The sequence below is a fragment of the Salarias fasciatus genome, chromosome 20 (genome assembly GCF_902148845.1).
Source record: "Salarias fasciatus chromosome 20, fSalaFa1.1, whole genome shotgun sequence".
Taxonomy (NCBI): Eukaryota; Metazoa; Chordata; class Actinopteri; order Blenniiformes; family Blenniidae; genus Salarias; species Salarias fasciatus.
Genome location: NC_043764.1, coordinates 18,089,999 through 18,105,166, shown reverse-complemented (window position 1 = coordinate 18,105,166; position 15,168 = coordinate 18,089,999). Strand labels below are relative to the sequence as shown.

Below are 15,168 nucleotides of genomic sequence, written 5' to 3'. Positions count from 1 at the left end.
ACTTTACTTTGGGCTCAACTTTGGAACATTTACTGGTCACACAGTGTAGAACATGTTTCATGGTTGTAAGAAACATGTTTCTTTAAACCATGAACTCTCTGCTGTTTGTGCACTGCAAAAACTCCAAATCTTACCCAGTTCATTATTCTTGTTCTCAGTGAAAATGTGTCATCTCGTTTGATTTAAGTTAAATTTAAGATGGAGACTTAGTTCTTGATTTAAAATTATTATATCAAGATCTTTTAAGTAAAATTTACATTCTGCATGGACAGATGATTTCACTAGTTTTAAGAGTAATTTTTTATAAATTTCATGTTGATATCTTATAATTGGCTACCCATTTTGCTGTGTGGAAACATTAATTGAGGAGCCTTACTTCTTTGAGTATTTTCTACGTTATTAGATGAGAAGTTGGTTTTAATTGATGTAATTTTGGTTTATTTTCATCTTTGAAGCTTTTACATGTGACACAGCCTGTGTTGTGTCGTCTCAACCAAACTTGCCCGGAAGCTTTTAAAGCCTCCACTGATTGACAGACGGATCGACCAATCGCGGCGAAGCACCGCATCCCGCTCAGCCAATCAGAACAATTGTCGCTGCGGTGCTCGGCGGTGCGGCTGAAGGATAATTCTGACAGAAATGTGAGTAAAACTCTGTATTTTATCAACGTTCCGGGGTGTTTTTGATGCCGTGAGGCTGCGTGTTGAGTGTGCGCGTGTGGATGCGTGAAGCCGGCCACGGTGTGAGCTCTGGCGGCTGGGAGAGGAGCGCAGGCTGCAGGATGCAGAGTCATCTGTGGGACTCCGTGTGGGAGCAGCTCTGGGATCAGTCTGCTCCACTTACACTGATTTAGACCAACATCAGCTCCGTGTGGCTTTTATTATCACAACAACAGGCTCACAACGCCGTTACAGCGTGACAACAAACAGGCAAGTTCAGAATCGATGTACAGCAGGATTGATTATTCGAGATGTGTTTGAATTACTTCAATATATAAAGATGAGCCTCTGCGTTCTTTAATTTAATCATCTCTTTTTTTGATGGAACTGCCCGTGTGAACTGTGTTAACTACAATAAAATTGAATGAGCCGAACTTAAAATAATTACAATCTCTGCTGAAAGTCATATCCAGATCATTGATATTTAGATGTTCTCAAGTTTTAGATTTTTATTTATTTTTTTGGCTGCATCTCTGATGGTTAGGAGATTATATTTTACTTTGATTAATATTTAGATTTACTTAGATGTTTGAATAATTTTTATCACATTTTCATTGACAGACGTTGGTGAGCTGAGCTCACAAGAAAGAACAGAAAAGTCAGTATTAAATTTACTGGGATTTATACGTCTTTAAAAAAATATGGATTCTGAATTTGATTTAAAGTTTTTACAGTATTAACTGAGAAGAGAAGGGATGAACACACATTCGATGGATGACATCCTGATTGAATGATCTTTTAGCAATAAAAGCAATGGGCACCACTCTTGAATATGTTAAGGAAAAGTATCTATTAATAAATCATGTAGCTCATAATCAGAAAAATGTGCGCTTCAAGAAATAAAAGGGAAATGTTGGGATTGGGATAGTTTTATTCTTGCAAATATGCTCATTTTACGTCTTCAGACTGACCGTATCTGAGAGACCAGTGATAACATGGAAGTACTGGATCATGTTTGTTTCCTAATATTCACACTGTTGAACCTCCTCTAGCAGAACCCACACTTCTCCTCCTCCTCCTCGTCTTCGTCATGGCCTCTGGAGCGTTGTTCCCCAGCCTGGTGTCCGGGTCCCGCGGCTCCTCCAGTAAATACCTGGTGGAGTTTCGTGCGGGGAAGATGACGATGAAGGGCAGCACGGTGACTCCGGACAAGCGTAAAGGTCAAGTGTACATCCAGCAGACGGACGACTCGCTCATCCACTTCTGCTGGAAGGACCGGACCACCGGGAACGTGGACGACGTAGGTGCAGCCGCCGGTCAGACGACCCCGCCTGAGCGTGAGTTCAACTCCGGGGTAAAACTGTCTCCGCCTGTGATTCAGGACCTGATCATCTTCCCTGACGACTGCGAGTTCAAACGGGTGAACCAGTGCACCACCGGACGGGTTTATGTGCTCAAGTTCAAAGCCGGATCCAAAAGACTTTTCTTCTGGATGCAGGTCTGAAGCGGCACCACATGTTCTATTTATTGTTTCCCATTCGTTTTTGTTAACAAAGCTCATTCAGAGCTTAGATTGTTTCTACATGAATGAATAAAACTTTTTTTTCTGAACAAACATCCTGTATTAATCTGTCTTTGAGGAAAATCACTTCACTCTCTTTGCTCTGATTTCAGGAGCCGAAGACCGATAAGGACGAGGAGTACTGCCGTAAGGTCAACGAGTACCTGAACAACCCGCCGATGCCCGGCGCGCTCGGCAGCGGCGGCAGTGGAGGTCACGACCTGTCGGCGCTGGGCGGTACCGACAAATCATTTGATTCCCGCTCGTCATGCTTTTTTTAAACGAACCTCAAATATCTCAACTTCATGTGTCTCCTGCCGTCTGCAGGTGAGGGCGGGCTGCAAAGCCTTCTGGGAAATATGAGCCACAACCAGCTGATGCAGCTCATCGGGCCGACCGGCCTGGGCGGGATCGGTACGTGAGCTGCAGATCTGACGGCGCGGAACGAGAGCGCGTCTTGCTGAGCTGCGGCTCTGTGTTTCAGGGGGTCTCGGCGCGCTGGCCGGTCCGGGTTTAGCCAACCTGCTGGGCAGCAGCAGCAGCAGCAGCAGCAGCAGCAGCGTCCCTGCAGCCAGCAACTCGTCCACCAGGTGCTGCTCTAACGCCTGCAAAACACAGTCACACACATGGAAAAAAAAAAAAAAAGTCCAGAGTGGATCACAACTAGTGATTATGATCAATTAATCTGGACTATTTACATCAGTTTGTTTACAAACAGATTCATACCTAATATCCTTCATGTATTTATACACTATATACATAAAATATTCCCAGATTTACTGCATACACTACACAAATTCTATTACATATTCATGCTTTCAGCTCATATTTGCAGATTCCTAAAAACTTATAAACTGTTAAATATGTCAGAATGTGTCATTTTTGCAAATTTCTGACATTTAGCACTTTCTGAAAGATTTACTCACACATTTGCAAATTTAGTAACTGTTAACATTTGTTTTTTTACATTTTGATTGTCGAAAAATTTTGGCACCTCATGATGTTTTCAATTAAAGGAGTCACACTTTATCAGAGAATGAAGCATAATTTTGTTCAGAAAAACCGAAGCTGCTTTTGTCTTAGAAATTATTTTAAGGTCTGTTCCTCTATTTAGTTTCTATCATTTCATTCAGTCATTATTAGTATTTTGTTCCTTGTCAGATCACTACAGTAAGTTTTAGGTGTGATATAAGAAGAGAACAAGAGTTTCTGTTCAATATGTAAAATTGTGGAACTTTTCAGTTTCAGGACTCGCTGCACCATCTTGTGGTATAAAGTGGAATTACAAGAACAGCCAGACTACCTTGTTGGCAGCTTTGTGAACTTCAGTGAATTTTTCAGTAAATTTCTCAATGCGGTGATTATTTCCAGGTTGCTGTTGAGTGAAAACTTGACACACTCTGCTTTTTGAAGCTGGTAGGAGAAGAAGCACTCGCTCACCGGAGGCTCTGTTCCATGTTTGTTTTTTTTGTTTGTTTTTTTTTCCTCCTCTCAGTCCGTCCACGGCCGTCACCCCGACCTCCACCTCCGCCGCCAGCCGGCTGGGCTCCTCGCAGGTGCCCACCACCCCCATCACTCCCTCCGCCACCTCCGCGGCCTCCCCCACCGCCACCACCCCCTCCACCCCGGTGGTGTCCTCCATGGCGGCGGGCGCGGCCAACCCCACGCAGCCCATCCAGCTGAGGGACCTGCAGAGCATCCTGGCCACCATGAACGTCCCCGCCAGCGGACAGGGAGGTGAGGCGACGGCATTAAGCCTCCACTCGGCCTAATCGCTGCAGTTTTATTCAAACGACGCGGCAAATGATTAGCATTTTGATAAGAACGGCGCGTGTAACACGGCGTAATTCTCCCATAATAACCTCAGCCTGCTGTTAGAAGCAGTAGCTTCCTGAAAGTAGTGCAGTCGGCGGCCGTTGTGATTTAATTTCGCTGTGCCACACAACATTAGGCACAGCTCTGCCTCCCGCTTCGGTGACGCTATTTATCAGCGCGCCCACAGACTCGCAAACAAACCGGCAGCCGGCGAGGGAGGAGAGAGGAGAAGAGGACGGGCAGGCTGTGAGAGCAGCCGAGATGAGATTCGGTTCAAAAACACATCACCTGATTTCGGGTTTTATGGTCGTCCTCCTGTGTTTCCAGGTTCAGTACAGGCAGGCGGGACCATTTCAGGCCCTTTTACAGTGAAAACTCAAGGTTTTCAAGTGAAGACTGTGAACTTCAGTGTGATTTTGTCTGTTTGAATACATGACAAACGCATCGGCAGTCACTGAACGTTTTCTAAACCACAGCTCTTTTTCTAGTTAGTGTGTCTGTATAATAGTATTTTGGAGACGTATCTCACTTGAACTGACTGCAGTCCGTTTCTGTCCCGCCGGCGCCGTGCAGTGGACCTCGCCAGCGTGCTGACCCCGGAGGTCATGGCGCCCATCCTGGCCAACCCCGAGGTGCAGCAGCGGCTGACGCCCTACCTGCCGTCCGGAGAGTCGCTGCCTCAGAGCTCGGACGAGCTGCACAACACGCTCAGCTCGCCGCAGTTCCAGCAGGTGGGCAGAAACCGGAAATCAATTTCTCGGAGTGTGTGCGTGTGAAAGTGAACGGAGACCTTCAGCTCCTCATTGCGGCGTCGCTTCCCGTGTTTTCTCCCCGCCGCCCTGCAGGCCATGAGCATGTTCAGCAGCGCCCTGGCGTCGGGGCAGCTGGGGCCTCTAATGAACCAGTTCGGTTTGCCTGCGGAGGCGGTCGACGCCGCCAACAAGGGAGGTCAGTGCTTCAGATCCTCGGCTGCAGAACATTCACTTCAGAGGAAAACATTACAATAAGGTCCTAAACTTCCTCCGTCACATGAATCCAGATGTGAACTGGCGCCATTCTGGAGGTTATTTTCTGATTATGTGTGAAAGCCGGGGCTCAGCTGTTTTCCAATGTTTTTATTGCATGGAATGTAGAATGTGATCTAATATACGATGTTTTGATCGGTGGACATTTCCTTTTCAGACGTGGAGGCTTTTGCCAAAGCCATGGAGACGGAGACCAAGTCGGACCAGGACGGCGACTCCAAGGACAAAAAGGACGACGACGAAGACATGAGTCTGGACTAAAACTTAACGGCACTATTTATTTATTCAGCCGCTTCTGCTGTGTTTCGTTGTCACCAGCTAGAAAAGAGAGAGATTCAAACACACACGGCGACTCTCAGCTGATTTAACCGAGTGTGTGTTCTGTGACCTGCATGTCGGCTTCCTGTCTCTGAAGAAAAGAGCAGTAAAACCCTGGAAACACTCGCCTGTCGTGTTCATTTCGAGGAAAGACTCGTCACAGGTTATTTCCTTGAATTTATTTTAAAAACATTCATTTAGCGGTACGACTTGAACACAGTTATTACTCGTCGATTTGACAGCGAACATACATCGTGTGCAGTTTCACAGATTTGTATCACTTTTTATCACCACGTCAACGCCACACGAGAGACGACTACATTTATTACTCAATGTGATTTCAGAGCTGCAAAGAGGAGATTCTGCAGATTTAGAACAGTTTTAATCATTACTAGTTCAGAAATCTCAAAATATTCCAGATTTTGATCGTCTGAATTCAGCCTCTTTGTCCTGGCTCCACGCCAGCGGCTCCCGTGTGGCGCCGGAACATCAGAACACACAGATACACTGACTCATCGTCCCGTTTGTGATTATCTTTCACGGACGAGAACGTTTTAAGGATCAACTGCAGCCAGACGAAGAAATGTCAACGACAAATATCACAGATGATACGACTGTCAACCATTTCACTTCCACTGTAGTTTCAGGCACTTTTTTTTTCTTTTTTTAAATACTGGTACACATACTATCGTCTGGATCTTAGGAGTTGCTGCTGTGAAGTCTCGCATCCATTGGAGAGCGCTACGGATTCTATCTCACTGTCTTCTAATGGACGGCGGAGACAGTGACTTCTTTGGGTTTGACTTTACGAGCTAAAGGAAGAAGAAGAAAGTAAAATTCCTGAGAACTGAAGGACGTGATGACAAGCCGGATGACTGCGGAGTTAATACGAGGATATTTTACAAAAACACGTCCCTGGGTAATAACTTTGGAAGAAAAAAAGAAAAAAACACACTTAGAATAAATAAGACAATATTACAATTCAGTTTGTGTGCAGGCGACGCCACAGTGGTCGTACTGAACAGAAAAGAAAGGCCACTCCCGTCTGACGATGTTTCCCTCTCAACTTCTACAGTGTCACGTTTCAGTCAGTCACAGTGGATTTAAAAGGCATTTACAAAAAAACAAAAAAAAAAATCACCTGTGGTTTGATTCAGCTGTCCAGGCTGTACAGTAACAGAAGGTGCAGGCGAGGTTCAGTGGACGTTTCCTCGAAATACGAGAACACCGAGATGTGCTTCAAATAAAAAACCTTTTTACCAGACATGAAGGTAAAAGCACAATTAACGTGCTCATTGAACGTCTCTAACATAGAGCTCATGAGAGGGTCGACATCGGGACGCCACACACACACACACACACACACACACATCCAGTCTGAAACCAGTGTGAACTGGTTCCTCTCCACTCACAAAATAAATAAGGAGTTATTTGTTTTGAACACCACAGCTTATTACCTGGTTGATAACACACACAAACACACACACACACCTTTACCACACACACACTCCTGCTGGTGACGCGGCCGCCGCCGCTCTAACCCTGCTGCACCAGCCTGCGGTAGTGCGGCATGACCTTGCTCTCGGGGAGGTGGAGTCCCATCTCCAGCGCCACCAGCACGGCGAACTCCAGAGGAATCAGCTCCCGTCTGTTGATCCGGAAACGCTCCTCCAGCTTCTGCTCGTACACACACACACACACACATTATTTAATCACATTTATACATTTCCATTAAAATCACTTCAAACAGTTTTTTTCCCCCACACAGAGGTTTGAGTTCATCGGGCCTTTTTTTTTTGCTGAGTTTGCATGTTCTAACAGCGCTCTGGTTTCTTCCCACAGTCCAAAACAAGCATTTGACACTAACTGGTGGCTCTAAATGACCTTTAGCTGTGAATGCGTGTTGACTGAGCCTCTGTGCGTCTCTGCTGATGGACAGACGACCTTTCCTGTCACAGCAGATCCACAGGCTGGAGGTGGTTTAAAGGAGCGATGGGTGCAGGAGGATTGTTTTCTCAGAGTTTGAATGGCAAATGTTCCCTTTTATCTCTTTAACTTTGTTTTTTTTAATTCAATTATTCACAGCTCTGTTCAAGATCATCATTTTGGAATATACTATTTGTCGTTGTCCATGACTCAGAGAGCAGGACTGTAAACAGCAGCAAGGCCAGAAACCAGTATTGATGAGTTTTAAATAACTCCACTTTGTTTTCCTGCTCAACACAGAAACAGCTGCTTCTCCAGCCGCTTGTTTGCCGATTTTAGGACCTGCTATAATAAAACTGTATTCGTCATCATGAGAGGATTTCCAGCAACCTTTCTGTTAATATGAAAGCATTTCCAGGAATATTCAAAAACAGGAAATACAGGAGATTCATTTCTTTAGAAATAGCTCAGGCTTCCTTTGTTTAGTTAAAATAAAACGGTGAGTGACGAAATTTCTGCGTCTCCAGTGGAGAGAGAAATGTTGGGTAAACAACTGTGAGCTGGTTTTTCTGCTTCATTTACTTTACTTATCTCCTCCTCTTCTTGTGTTTCTCTTTCAGCCTTCATGGAGGATTGATATTCTCCCCTCTGAAGGGCCTCCGAGTGGAAAGAAGTTTTATAAACAACCCTTATCATAACAAAAATACATTGAAAACATTTTAAAATTCCAAACTCCACTCACATCGATGAGCTGCTTGACGTCCGGCTTGCGCAGGTCGCTGCTGATCTTTGCGGCCAGCAGGACGCACGCCGCCGCCACCAGCTTCCTGTTCTGCTTGTTGAGGCGGCCCTGCAGCACCAGCTTCTCAAAGTAAACAAACGCCATCGCTATGGTGACCGGCTGCAGGCCGCACTCCTCGCTCACGGCCCTCATCTCCCTCTTCAGGCTGGCAGAGGGGAAGAAAGCCGCAGAAAGAAAGCGCCGTGTGACTTGAACGACCCACATTCGAGTCGAAGTTCAACCTTCAGAAGGCTGAAAACCAAAGGGGAGCACGAGTCCGCACCTTCTTATCTTGCTCAGCGTCAGCTTGATGTGAGGAAACTTCTCCTTGAAAGTCTCGTTCATGTCCTTCTTCAGGTCAGACGGTTTCACGTACTCGATGACGGTCGTCTGCAGAGACGCAAAAACAAGCCGGCGCGTCAGAACAAACCGGAGGCGGCGCTGCTTCACGTGCAGTCAAACTGGGTCTCGTGAATGTTAGTATCCATACGTAGAGTTGGTCAGAGGTCATTTCTCAAGCCTAATTTTGGAAAAGTAACTTTCTTTTTTTAGCTGCAGCGGTAACAAAAGACCCTGCATCAGTCCAGGCGCGGTGTGAGCATGAGGATGGAACCGATCACTGAGTGGGGCTGTAAATCTGCTCCCTCAGTCCAGACACAGCCAGTCGTCTGCTCTGTGAGGAGTAACAGCAAGTCTTGGTTCAGGAAACGATGACGGTAATGAGTCACACCATGTTGTATTGTTGGGATGTTAGGTGATAATTATAACTCCAATCAATGCAAGCGTGAGAAAGTAAACCTCAATAATCAATGCATAACTGGAAGGTAATGAATATGCATACGTGTGTGTGTATTTTCCATCACAGTGCAAAAATATCACATATTTAGTCACACAGACTGACTGCATCATTTGCCTGAAGCACTTCGTCAATGTAAATTTTTTTAAAACTTTTTCTTCCATTTAATGTCAATTTTAATATAATTCAATTAAAACCTTGAACCTGATTTAAAAGCAACTTTGAAGCAATTATTGAAAACTAGTATAGACAGCCAACAATTGTTCTTCATGAAGCAAAATATTCATTTTGCAGTGCTTCCTGTCAGTGTCAAATAATATCTAAAGCTGTAATTCAGTGAACGATCCCCGTCTGGGTCTGTAGGTTCTGAAAACGTCTACATGTGTTTATTCAGTCCAAACTGGTGAATGGTTCCAGGTCTTTCCTAAACTCTGGCTGCCCACATTAGCTGATGGGCTCCGACAGGCTGCAGCTGCGGCGGCATTAGTCGCAGGTCTGTTGTTTCAGACCGAAACTCCACAAATTATTAATCAGCCTCCGGCGAACATGATCCGCCGAAGCAAAATCCCATTTTAAATTTATAGGTGCGCAAACGTCTCCTGTTACCTGATACAACAACATTTAATTACTAACATCAGTCACACACAAAAAATATTAACATAAATCCCTGATTTGAGCGGATTAGATCCTGTTTCCACCAAAACATGACAAAGAAATCCACACCGGTGCCTTCCATGCAGTTTCTGTCATCCACCAGGGTTTCCTGCTGTTCGCACTGTGTCATTCAAACTGGATTAATACCATTATTAATCTGACTTTGATGCCTGTTTAACATGCGCAGAACTCAGATTCTTGGTAGCTTTGTAACAAACTAAATGTTTCTGTGTTTGCTGTGCATAAAAACCCATCAGAACAGAGTTCATGAAAGAGTAAAAAGACTCCTCGACTTAAATCGAATAACGACAATCATTTTGCTCAAACTTCTGAGAACTTAAAACCCAGATGACCGACGGCAACAACTGTCCTCGAACGCCTCGCTGCTAAACTGAATCAAGTTGTTGTCGTGTTATGGAGGAGATTCTTATCAGATTCTTATCCGCTGCTGATTCAGCTCAGAAACAGGAAAACACAGTTTCATGCGCATCGTCTCCATTTCAGTGACACTGTAGAGAAACTTTTCGGAGATATTTCTGTTTGCTGTCTAAAGGTCACGGACGTCAAGTCACTCAAGCATCAGGTGATGATGTGCAGAAGAGGATAAACACACATCGCGCGCACACACACACACACACAAAAAAACACTTGTCATATTTAGAGGGGAAGGAAGGAAGGACGCTCACCACATATGATGCAAATATCAGGACCCTCTTGTGCCTGCCACAGGGCCACTGCGGGTCGCTGAGCAGGTTGGGGTCGTACTCCGCGACCTCCTCGATGCCTGAAACACACAGACAGGGGAACCGCAGTGAGTGGCACGCCGGAGGTCGGGTCGGCGAGCAGAAGCAGCTGTCAAGTCTAGAAACTCCGGGCCGGGGCCGTACATGGGTCCTGCGCCACGCTGTTGTTCAGACGCGCAGGGGTGAAGTTCCTCTGCCCGTTGCCACGGAAACGCGACTGCAGGGTCTGCGCGGTGGTGCTTTCCGCCGCGGCGCCGCTCTTCTGCCTCACCAGAGCGTTGGTCGGATAAAGGAACTGAGCGTAGGACACCGTCTGAGGAGAGCGAGACAGTCAGCCGTGGGAGGATTTCTGAGAGCGCGGCTGGTATTTCTGTAGCTCAGACTCCACGCTTACCTTCCCGAAGGCGCCCAGCTCCACGCCTTCCAGCGACGGCAGCAGGTCAGCCGCCACCACCGAGGACAGCCGCTGCCTCTGAGCCTCCAGCTTAAGATCACTGTCAGAGAGACACACTTGTCATTTCCCGCACACGCTGCAAACGCGCTGCAGTTTGTTTTTTTTGCCCAGAGTGACATGGAGGATGAGGGAAACATAAAAAGCGAGGATGTGGGCGCTCTCTGCTGTCCTTGTACCTGAGGTGAGCACTCTCTCCATAGGGCAGCACTGAGAAAGCAGCATATAGCGACCGCTTGGCACAAATCAGCATGATCCTGCAGGACATAGCAAGTACAGGCAGACAGAACAGATGGAGTCAGTCTACAGGAAACGGCTACAGTCGCTGCTGCTCGGCGCTTCCTGGACACAGAACATTCATCAGCTGCAGCGAGATCGCTCACACGGCCACCTCTACAAATAATCCAAATCTCTCAACTGAAGGAGACATGTCTGAACACTTAAACCATGAGAAGATGTTTACTCTTCGACAGAGAAGCTCTGAAACTGATTTTTTTTTTTTAACCTTTTCTCCACCTTTGGACTTCATGTGTTGACTTTGTAGCAGATCATATAATCAGGCACCTGAAGGCGTCACTCTGAACGCGTCACATTAGTTTGACCTGGCCAAGTCATTACAGCACAAATCGGGAAGAGAGCTATTTCACAATTCTGGAAATGAGTTATTGATTTTCCTGCTAAGAGAACAAACAGTGTGTGAGCCAGCTGGGTGTTTAAACACAGCTGAAGTCCTCCGGAGAAAATTTACACAAAGCAGAAGACATCGTCTTGATCCAAACATGCAGGTTGTTTTTGTTCACTTTCATACATATTATTCTGTTTGGGTCATTAAACAAATAATAGTCCCTAAAACAGTTGTTCAGTGTTCGTCATCAGACACGACACTGCGTCGTCTAGCTCAGTGAGAGTCGATGCAATAAGGAAAAACTTAAGATTTCTCAGACCGCATTCAGGTGAAAAAATATCTCAAAAATGAGGGTGAGTTATTAAATAGTAGATAAATGTAGTAGCTTGCAATCAAATTGAAATTGTGCACTTAAGACAGGAATACAATCAATAGTAAACTGAATTAATCAATTAATTAGAATGAAGCTTCAAAGGTTATAATGTCAAAGGATTCGACTGTTTTTTATAGAGAAAAGCACAGGTTTTCATGAATATATAGTATTAAACTCACTTTTTTTCTTACAGTGTGATTAAAATATATCTTTACTATACAAGAAGCATAAATTAAATCAGGATTACCTGAAACTATGAACAAATAACCAATAAAACATTTACACACGTCACTGGAGCTCAACTGATCTGACATATTTATGGATAAACCAACCGATCACAGTCGACTCAGCGGCACCACGACCTGCAAACACACTAAACAGAACAAGCCAAACACAAGAGGGGCTACAGTCTATAACAATAACATACAGTCAGCAGCCTCTGCCAGGGACACTCGGCAGTAAACACCCGGGCCAGAGCTTGAGGGGGAAATATCAGCTCCCTCTAGGAGGGAGACAGTAATACAACACAGGTTTCTACTAGAAGCTACTAGAACTTCAGCTCAGAGAGCATCAAACAGCCTGAAACAGAAACAGAAAGCCAGACCTGGGGCTCGGTTCAGGGCTCTTTGCACTCACCAGCAGAAAACATGTGATGTATGAGGACATGAATATGAAGCAGACAGTGGGAGATGAATCAAAAACAGTGAATCAATGAAGGGCATATGAACAGGTGGCGTTTGTTCACAGAAATTTGATCCAATTAATCTAAATATTTGTCACCATGTTCAGTGTGGTTATAGTGACACAAGAGTGTGGTGTCGCCGGTCTGCTTTGCTTTGTGGTTACCCCCCTAGTGTTGGTGCAATATGGTGTTAAATTTCCGCCCTGCACCTCTTTTGGCTTTCGCTAAGCCTCCAAGGGTGATTAAATTCACTGTAGCAATCACCACAGCGATTCCTCTGCAGCCTGCGAGCCACAGTTAAGCAGCTTATTACAATACCAGAGGGAGCAGCCAGCGCTGTCAGCGAGGGCCGCGTTCACAGTCCAAAATAAAACCACCTCTGATTTTTACCACTTCCCTGTGCACTGTGCATTATGAGTGTGTGAGTGAGTGTATATGTGTGTAGTTGCTGTCTGGACACTGACCTGGATCCTCTGGTATCATACTGTCTCATACTCTTGATGAAGTGGACTTTCTTTGGCACCTTGGGTCCAGGAGAACCAGACACATTCCTTAACCTGGGCAGAAAGTCTGTGTTAGTACTTTTCCACATGATCGACCAAAACAAAGGCCAAACACATGAAAGGGACTTCCTGGTGATCGTGGAATCACATTACATCACAGTCATATGTAAACCATGGGTTTACTGGGTATTCTCACAAAACAATAAACACTATTCATGAAGCGAGAGGCGAGATCAGAGGCTTAACTGTGATTTCAGTGTGAATTCAAACCATAAAGAGGAATAAAATAACACAAGTAATCACATTACAGTACGTGAAGGTGTGTTTCTGTGTTGTAATTTCACGCGGAAGTGAAATCCGGTGTTTCATGGTGGCACACACACCTCCAGCACACACTCACCTCTGCCGTGAATCCAGAGAGTTGGTGGCCGGCACCGGGCTGAGCGTGGCGGGCGTCGATCGGACCCGGGAGCAGGGGTGGTGACCGGTGGGGACCGGGGACAGAGGGGTGTCCGGGGTGAGCGTCTCCGCCGCGCTGCCACCCTCCAAGAACACCTCGTTGGCTCCCACGGTACCTGCCCCGGCCGGCGCCGGGGACATGACGAGAGAAGGCCGGACAGGACTGACCATGCCGGCGACACTGGAGGACGAGGCGCCGCCGCCGGCCGCGGCGGGGTCTGTCACCGGGGCCGCCGGCCCCTGACTGTCCGCCGGCGGCGGCACCGCCGTTGGGCCATCGTCTCGGTGCTCCTCGGAGGCTTTCTGGTCCGTGTTTCCATCGTTCAGCTGACACTGAGGCCGCCCGTCGAGTGAGATATTGTTGAGGAAGAGGAGTGCGGCCTGCCTCCGGCGGGAGTCCTTCGCTCTCCTCCGGTGTTCCCGGTGAGCCTTCGCCGGTTTGGAGGTGCTGCTGGTGGATTGCAGACCGCAGACCGCGGTCGCCATTCTAGTTTGAAATGCAGCTGCTGAAGGCACCGAGAAACCGGTACCCCGCGCTAGCCACGCCCATCTCGCTGTTGATTGGCTGGAAGTGTGGAAATGCAAATGAGATCATGTATATGATGTCCGGTGATTGGACAGTTCGCAAACAGAGTCTTGCTGCTCGTCGTTGATTGGTTGTAGGGGGACAGTGGGGGCTGGTTCAACAACAAAGAACTACAGTGTTACTAAATTATAAAGCTTATTTTCTTCATACAGTGTGAAGTCGCTGGGCTTCTTGACTGTTATCTACCTGATCCAGTGTCAAAAACGTTTTTATTCCTACACACATTTTCAGCAGAATCCAAGATAACAAACCTATGAAACCATCTTCACCTCTGACTCATACAGTATTTATGCTCACAGGAAGGTTATTTGAATGGAAGGCGTTGTGAGAATACACATATCCTTTGTAAAAGACCATTCACACCCTGTAAGAAACAAAAGTACCTTTGTATGGTGTTAGACTCCCTGTGGTAGTCTTGTGTTTTTATAGAGTCATTTTGGGTTCATTTGAACTTCTCCCTCAAAGGTCATTTTGTCTGTGTGTTGTTCTGTTGTTTTTCATGGGGGTCTGATCTCCTTTTGTCAAAGATTTTTCATTTCACTTTCACATTGTGAGTATTGTTTTTCTTTGAGGCTCTTTTGTGTTGTTACCTTACATCTTCTGTTTGAGTTGTATTACTTAAGGACCCAGGGGTGTTATGGTTCCCTGCCTTTTTCCTGTTGAGGCCTGTTGGGTGAATCTGTTGGTAATTTGCTACAAAGGCTGTTTAAGGATGTTTTTGTCATTTGGAAATATTGGCAACTTGTTTTTACAGGTATTGACAAAATATGCTAATCCTAGCATCAGGAAGGGTGTGAAACTTCTGGAAAATCCACTATGCAAATCACAATGCTGGACTGAATGAGATCTGTGTGTTAACATCAACCATCTCTAGCGCTGTTGACCAGAAAGGGCTGATGGGTGTTGGATGACCTGGTGTAACAGTAGAATCAGAATCAGAATCTAAATCACTTTTATTGGCCAATTACAGCTGCCCTTACAAGGAATTTGATGCGATAGAGACAAACAGCTGCCTGTAGCTGTGAATAACAATGATTGTAGTTCTCCACTGCGAAGGTATTTCCAGCTAACAAAGCTTCGGTAATTCAGTTATTAATCCACCAAAAGTCATAAACCACTCTGCAAATAGTGTTTTATCAGGAAGTTGTATCATAAGTCTTTAATCAAAGGCTTAATGAGAGCGCTCTTTCTCTTGACGTCAGAGCTCGATG

At 45.8% G+C, this 15,168-nt stretch overlaps 2 protein-coding genes across 4 annotated transcripts; one reads left to right on the top strand and one right to left on the bottom strand.

Annotated features, from left to right (window-relative positions):
* Window positions 1–559: 559 nt before the first annotated feature.
* On the top strand, window positions 560–5,484 carry LOC115407999 (proteasomal ubiquitin receptor ADRM1-like). 2 transcript variants are annotated; one of them, XM_030118572.1, is made up of 10 exons: window positions 560–641; window positions 1,712–1,959; window positions 2,041–2,157; window positions 2,334–2,457; window positions 2,548–2,634; window positions 2,705–2,810; window positions 3,716–3,957; window positions 4,609–4,766; window positions 4,881–4,983; window positions 5,218–5,484. In XM_030118572.1, exons 2-10 carry the CDS (start codon window positions 1,750–1,752, stop codon window positions 5,319–5,321), a joined length of 1,251 nt encoding a protein of 416 aa, XP_029974432.1. In that variant the 5' UTR covers window positions 560–641; window positions 1,712–1,749; the 3' UTR covers window positions 5,322–5,484. The 2 variants fall into 2 exon arrangements, with proteins under 2 accessions (XP_029974432.1, XP_029974431.1); XM_030118571.1 differs by having other exon boundaries at window positions 585–641; window positions 1,715–1,959.
* A 544-nt stretch (window positions 5,485–6,028) lies between these two features.
* cables2a (Cdk5 and Abl enzyme substrate 2a) lies at window positions 6,029–13,912 on the bottom strand. 2 transcript variants are annotated; one of them, XM_030119650.1, is made up of 9 exons: window positions 13,313–13,912; window positions 12,874–12,966; window positions 10,909–10,986; window positions 10,673–10,772; window positions 10,423–10,591; window positions 10,222–10,319; window positions 8,369–8,475; window positions 8,047–8,251; window positions 6,029–7,055 (listed from the first exon to the last, which is right to left on the bottom strand). In XM_030119650.1, the coding sequence occupies exons 1-9, from the start codon at window positions 13,855–13,857 to the stop codon at window positions 6,915–6,917; spliced, it is 1,536 nt and encodes a 511-aa protein (XP_029975510.1). In that variant the 5' UTR covers window positions 13,858–13,912; the 3' UTR covers window positions 6,029–6,914. The 2 variants fall into 2 exon arrangements, with proteins under 2 accessions (XP_029975510.1, XP_029975511.1); XM_030119651.1 differs by lacking the exon at window positions 10,909–10,986.
* Between the last annotated feature and the right edge of the window lie 1,256 nt (window positions 13,913–15,168).

What these genes read in the sequence shown, in the direction of transcription:
- LOC115407999 (XM_030118572.1), top strand. Translation starts at nt 1,750, where the DNA reads ATGGCCTCTGGAGCGTTGTTCCCCAGCCTGGTGTCCGGGTCCCGCGGC. An exon ending in GACCGGCCTGGGCGGGATCG is followed by an intron (nt 2,635 to 2,704) that starts GTACGTGAGCTG and finishes TCTGTGTTTCAG; the next exon opens with GGGGTCTCGGCGCGCTGGCC. An exon ending in GCTCGCCGCAGTTCCAGCAG is followed by an intron (nt 4,767 to 4,880) that starts GTGGGCAGAAAC and finishes GCCGCCCTGCAG; the next exon opens with GCCATGAGCATGTTCAGCAG.
- cables2a (XM_030119650.1), bottom strand. Translation starts at nt 13,857, where the DNA reads ATGGCGACCGCGGTCTGCGGTCTGCAATCCACCAGCAGCACCTCCAAA. An exon ending in AGCTGGGCGCCTTCGGGAAG is followed by an intron (nt 10,592 to 10,672) that starts GTAAGCGTGGAG and finishes CGCTCTCCTCAG; the next exon opens with ACGGTGTCCTACGCTCAGTT. An exon ending in ACGTCAAGCAGCTCATCGAT is followed by an intron (nt 7,056 to 8,046) that starts GTGAGTGGAGTT and finishes GTGTACGAGCAG; the next exon opens with AAGCTGGAGGAGCGTTTCCG.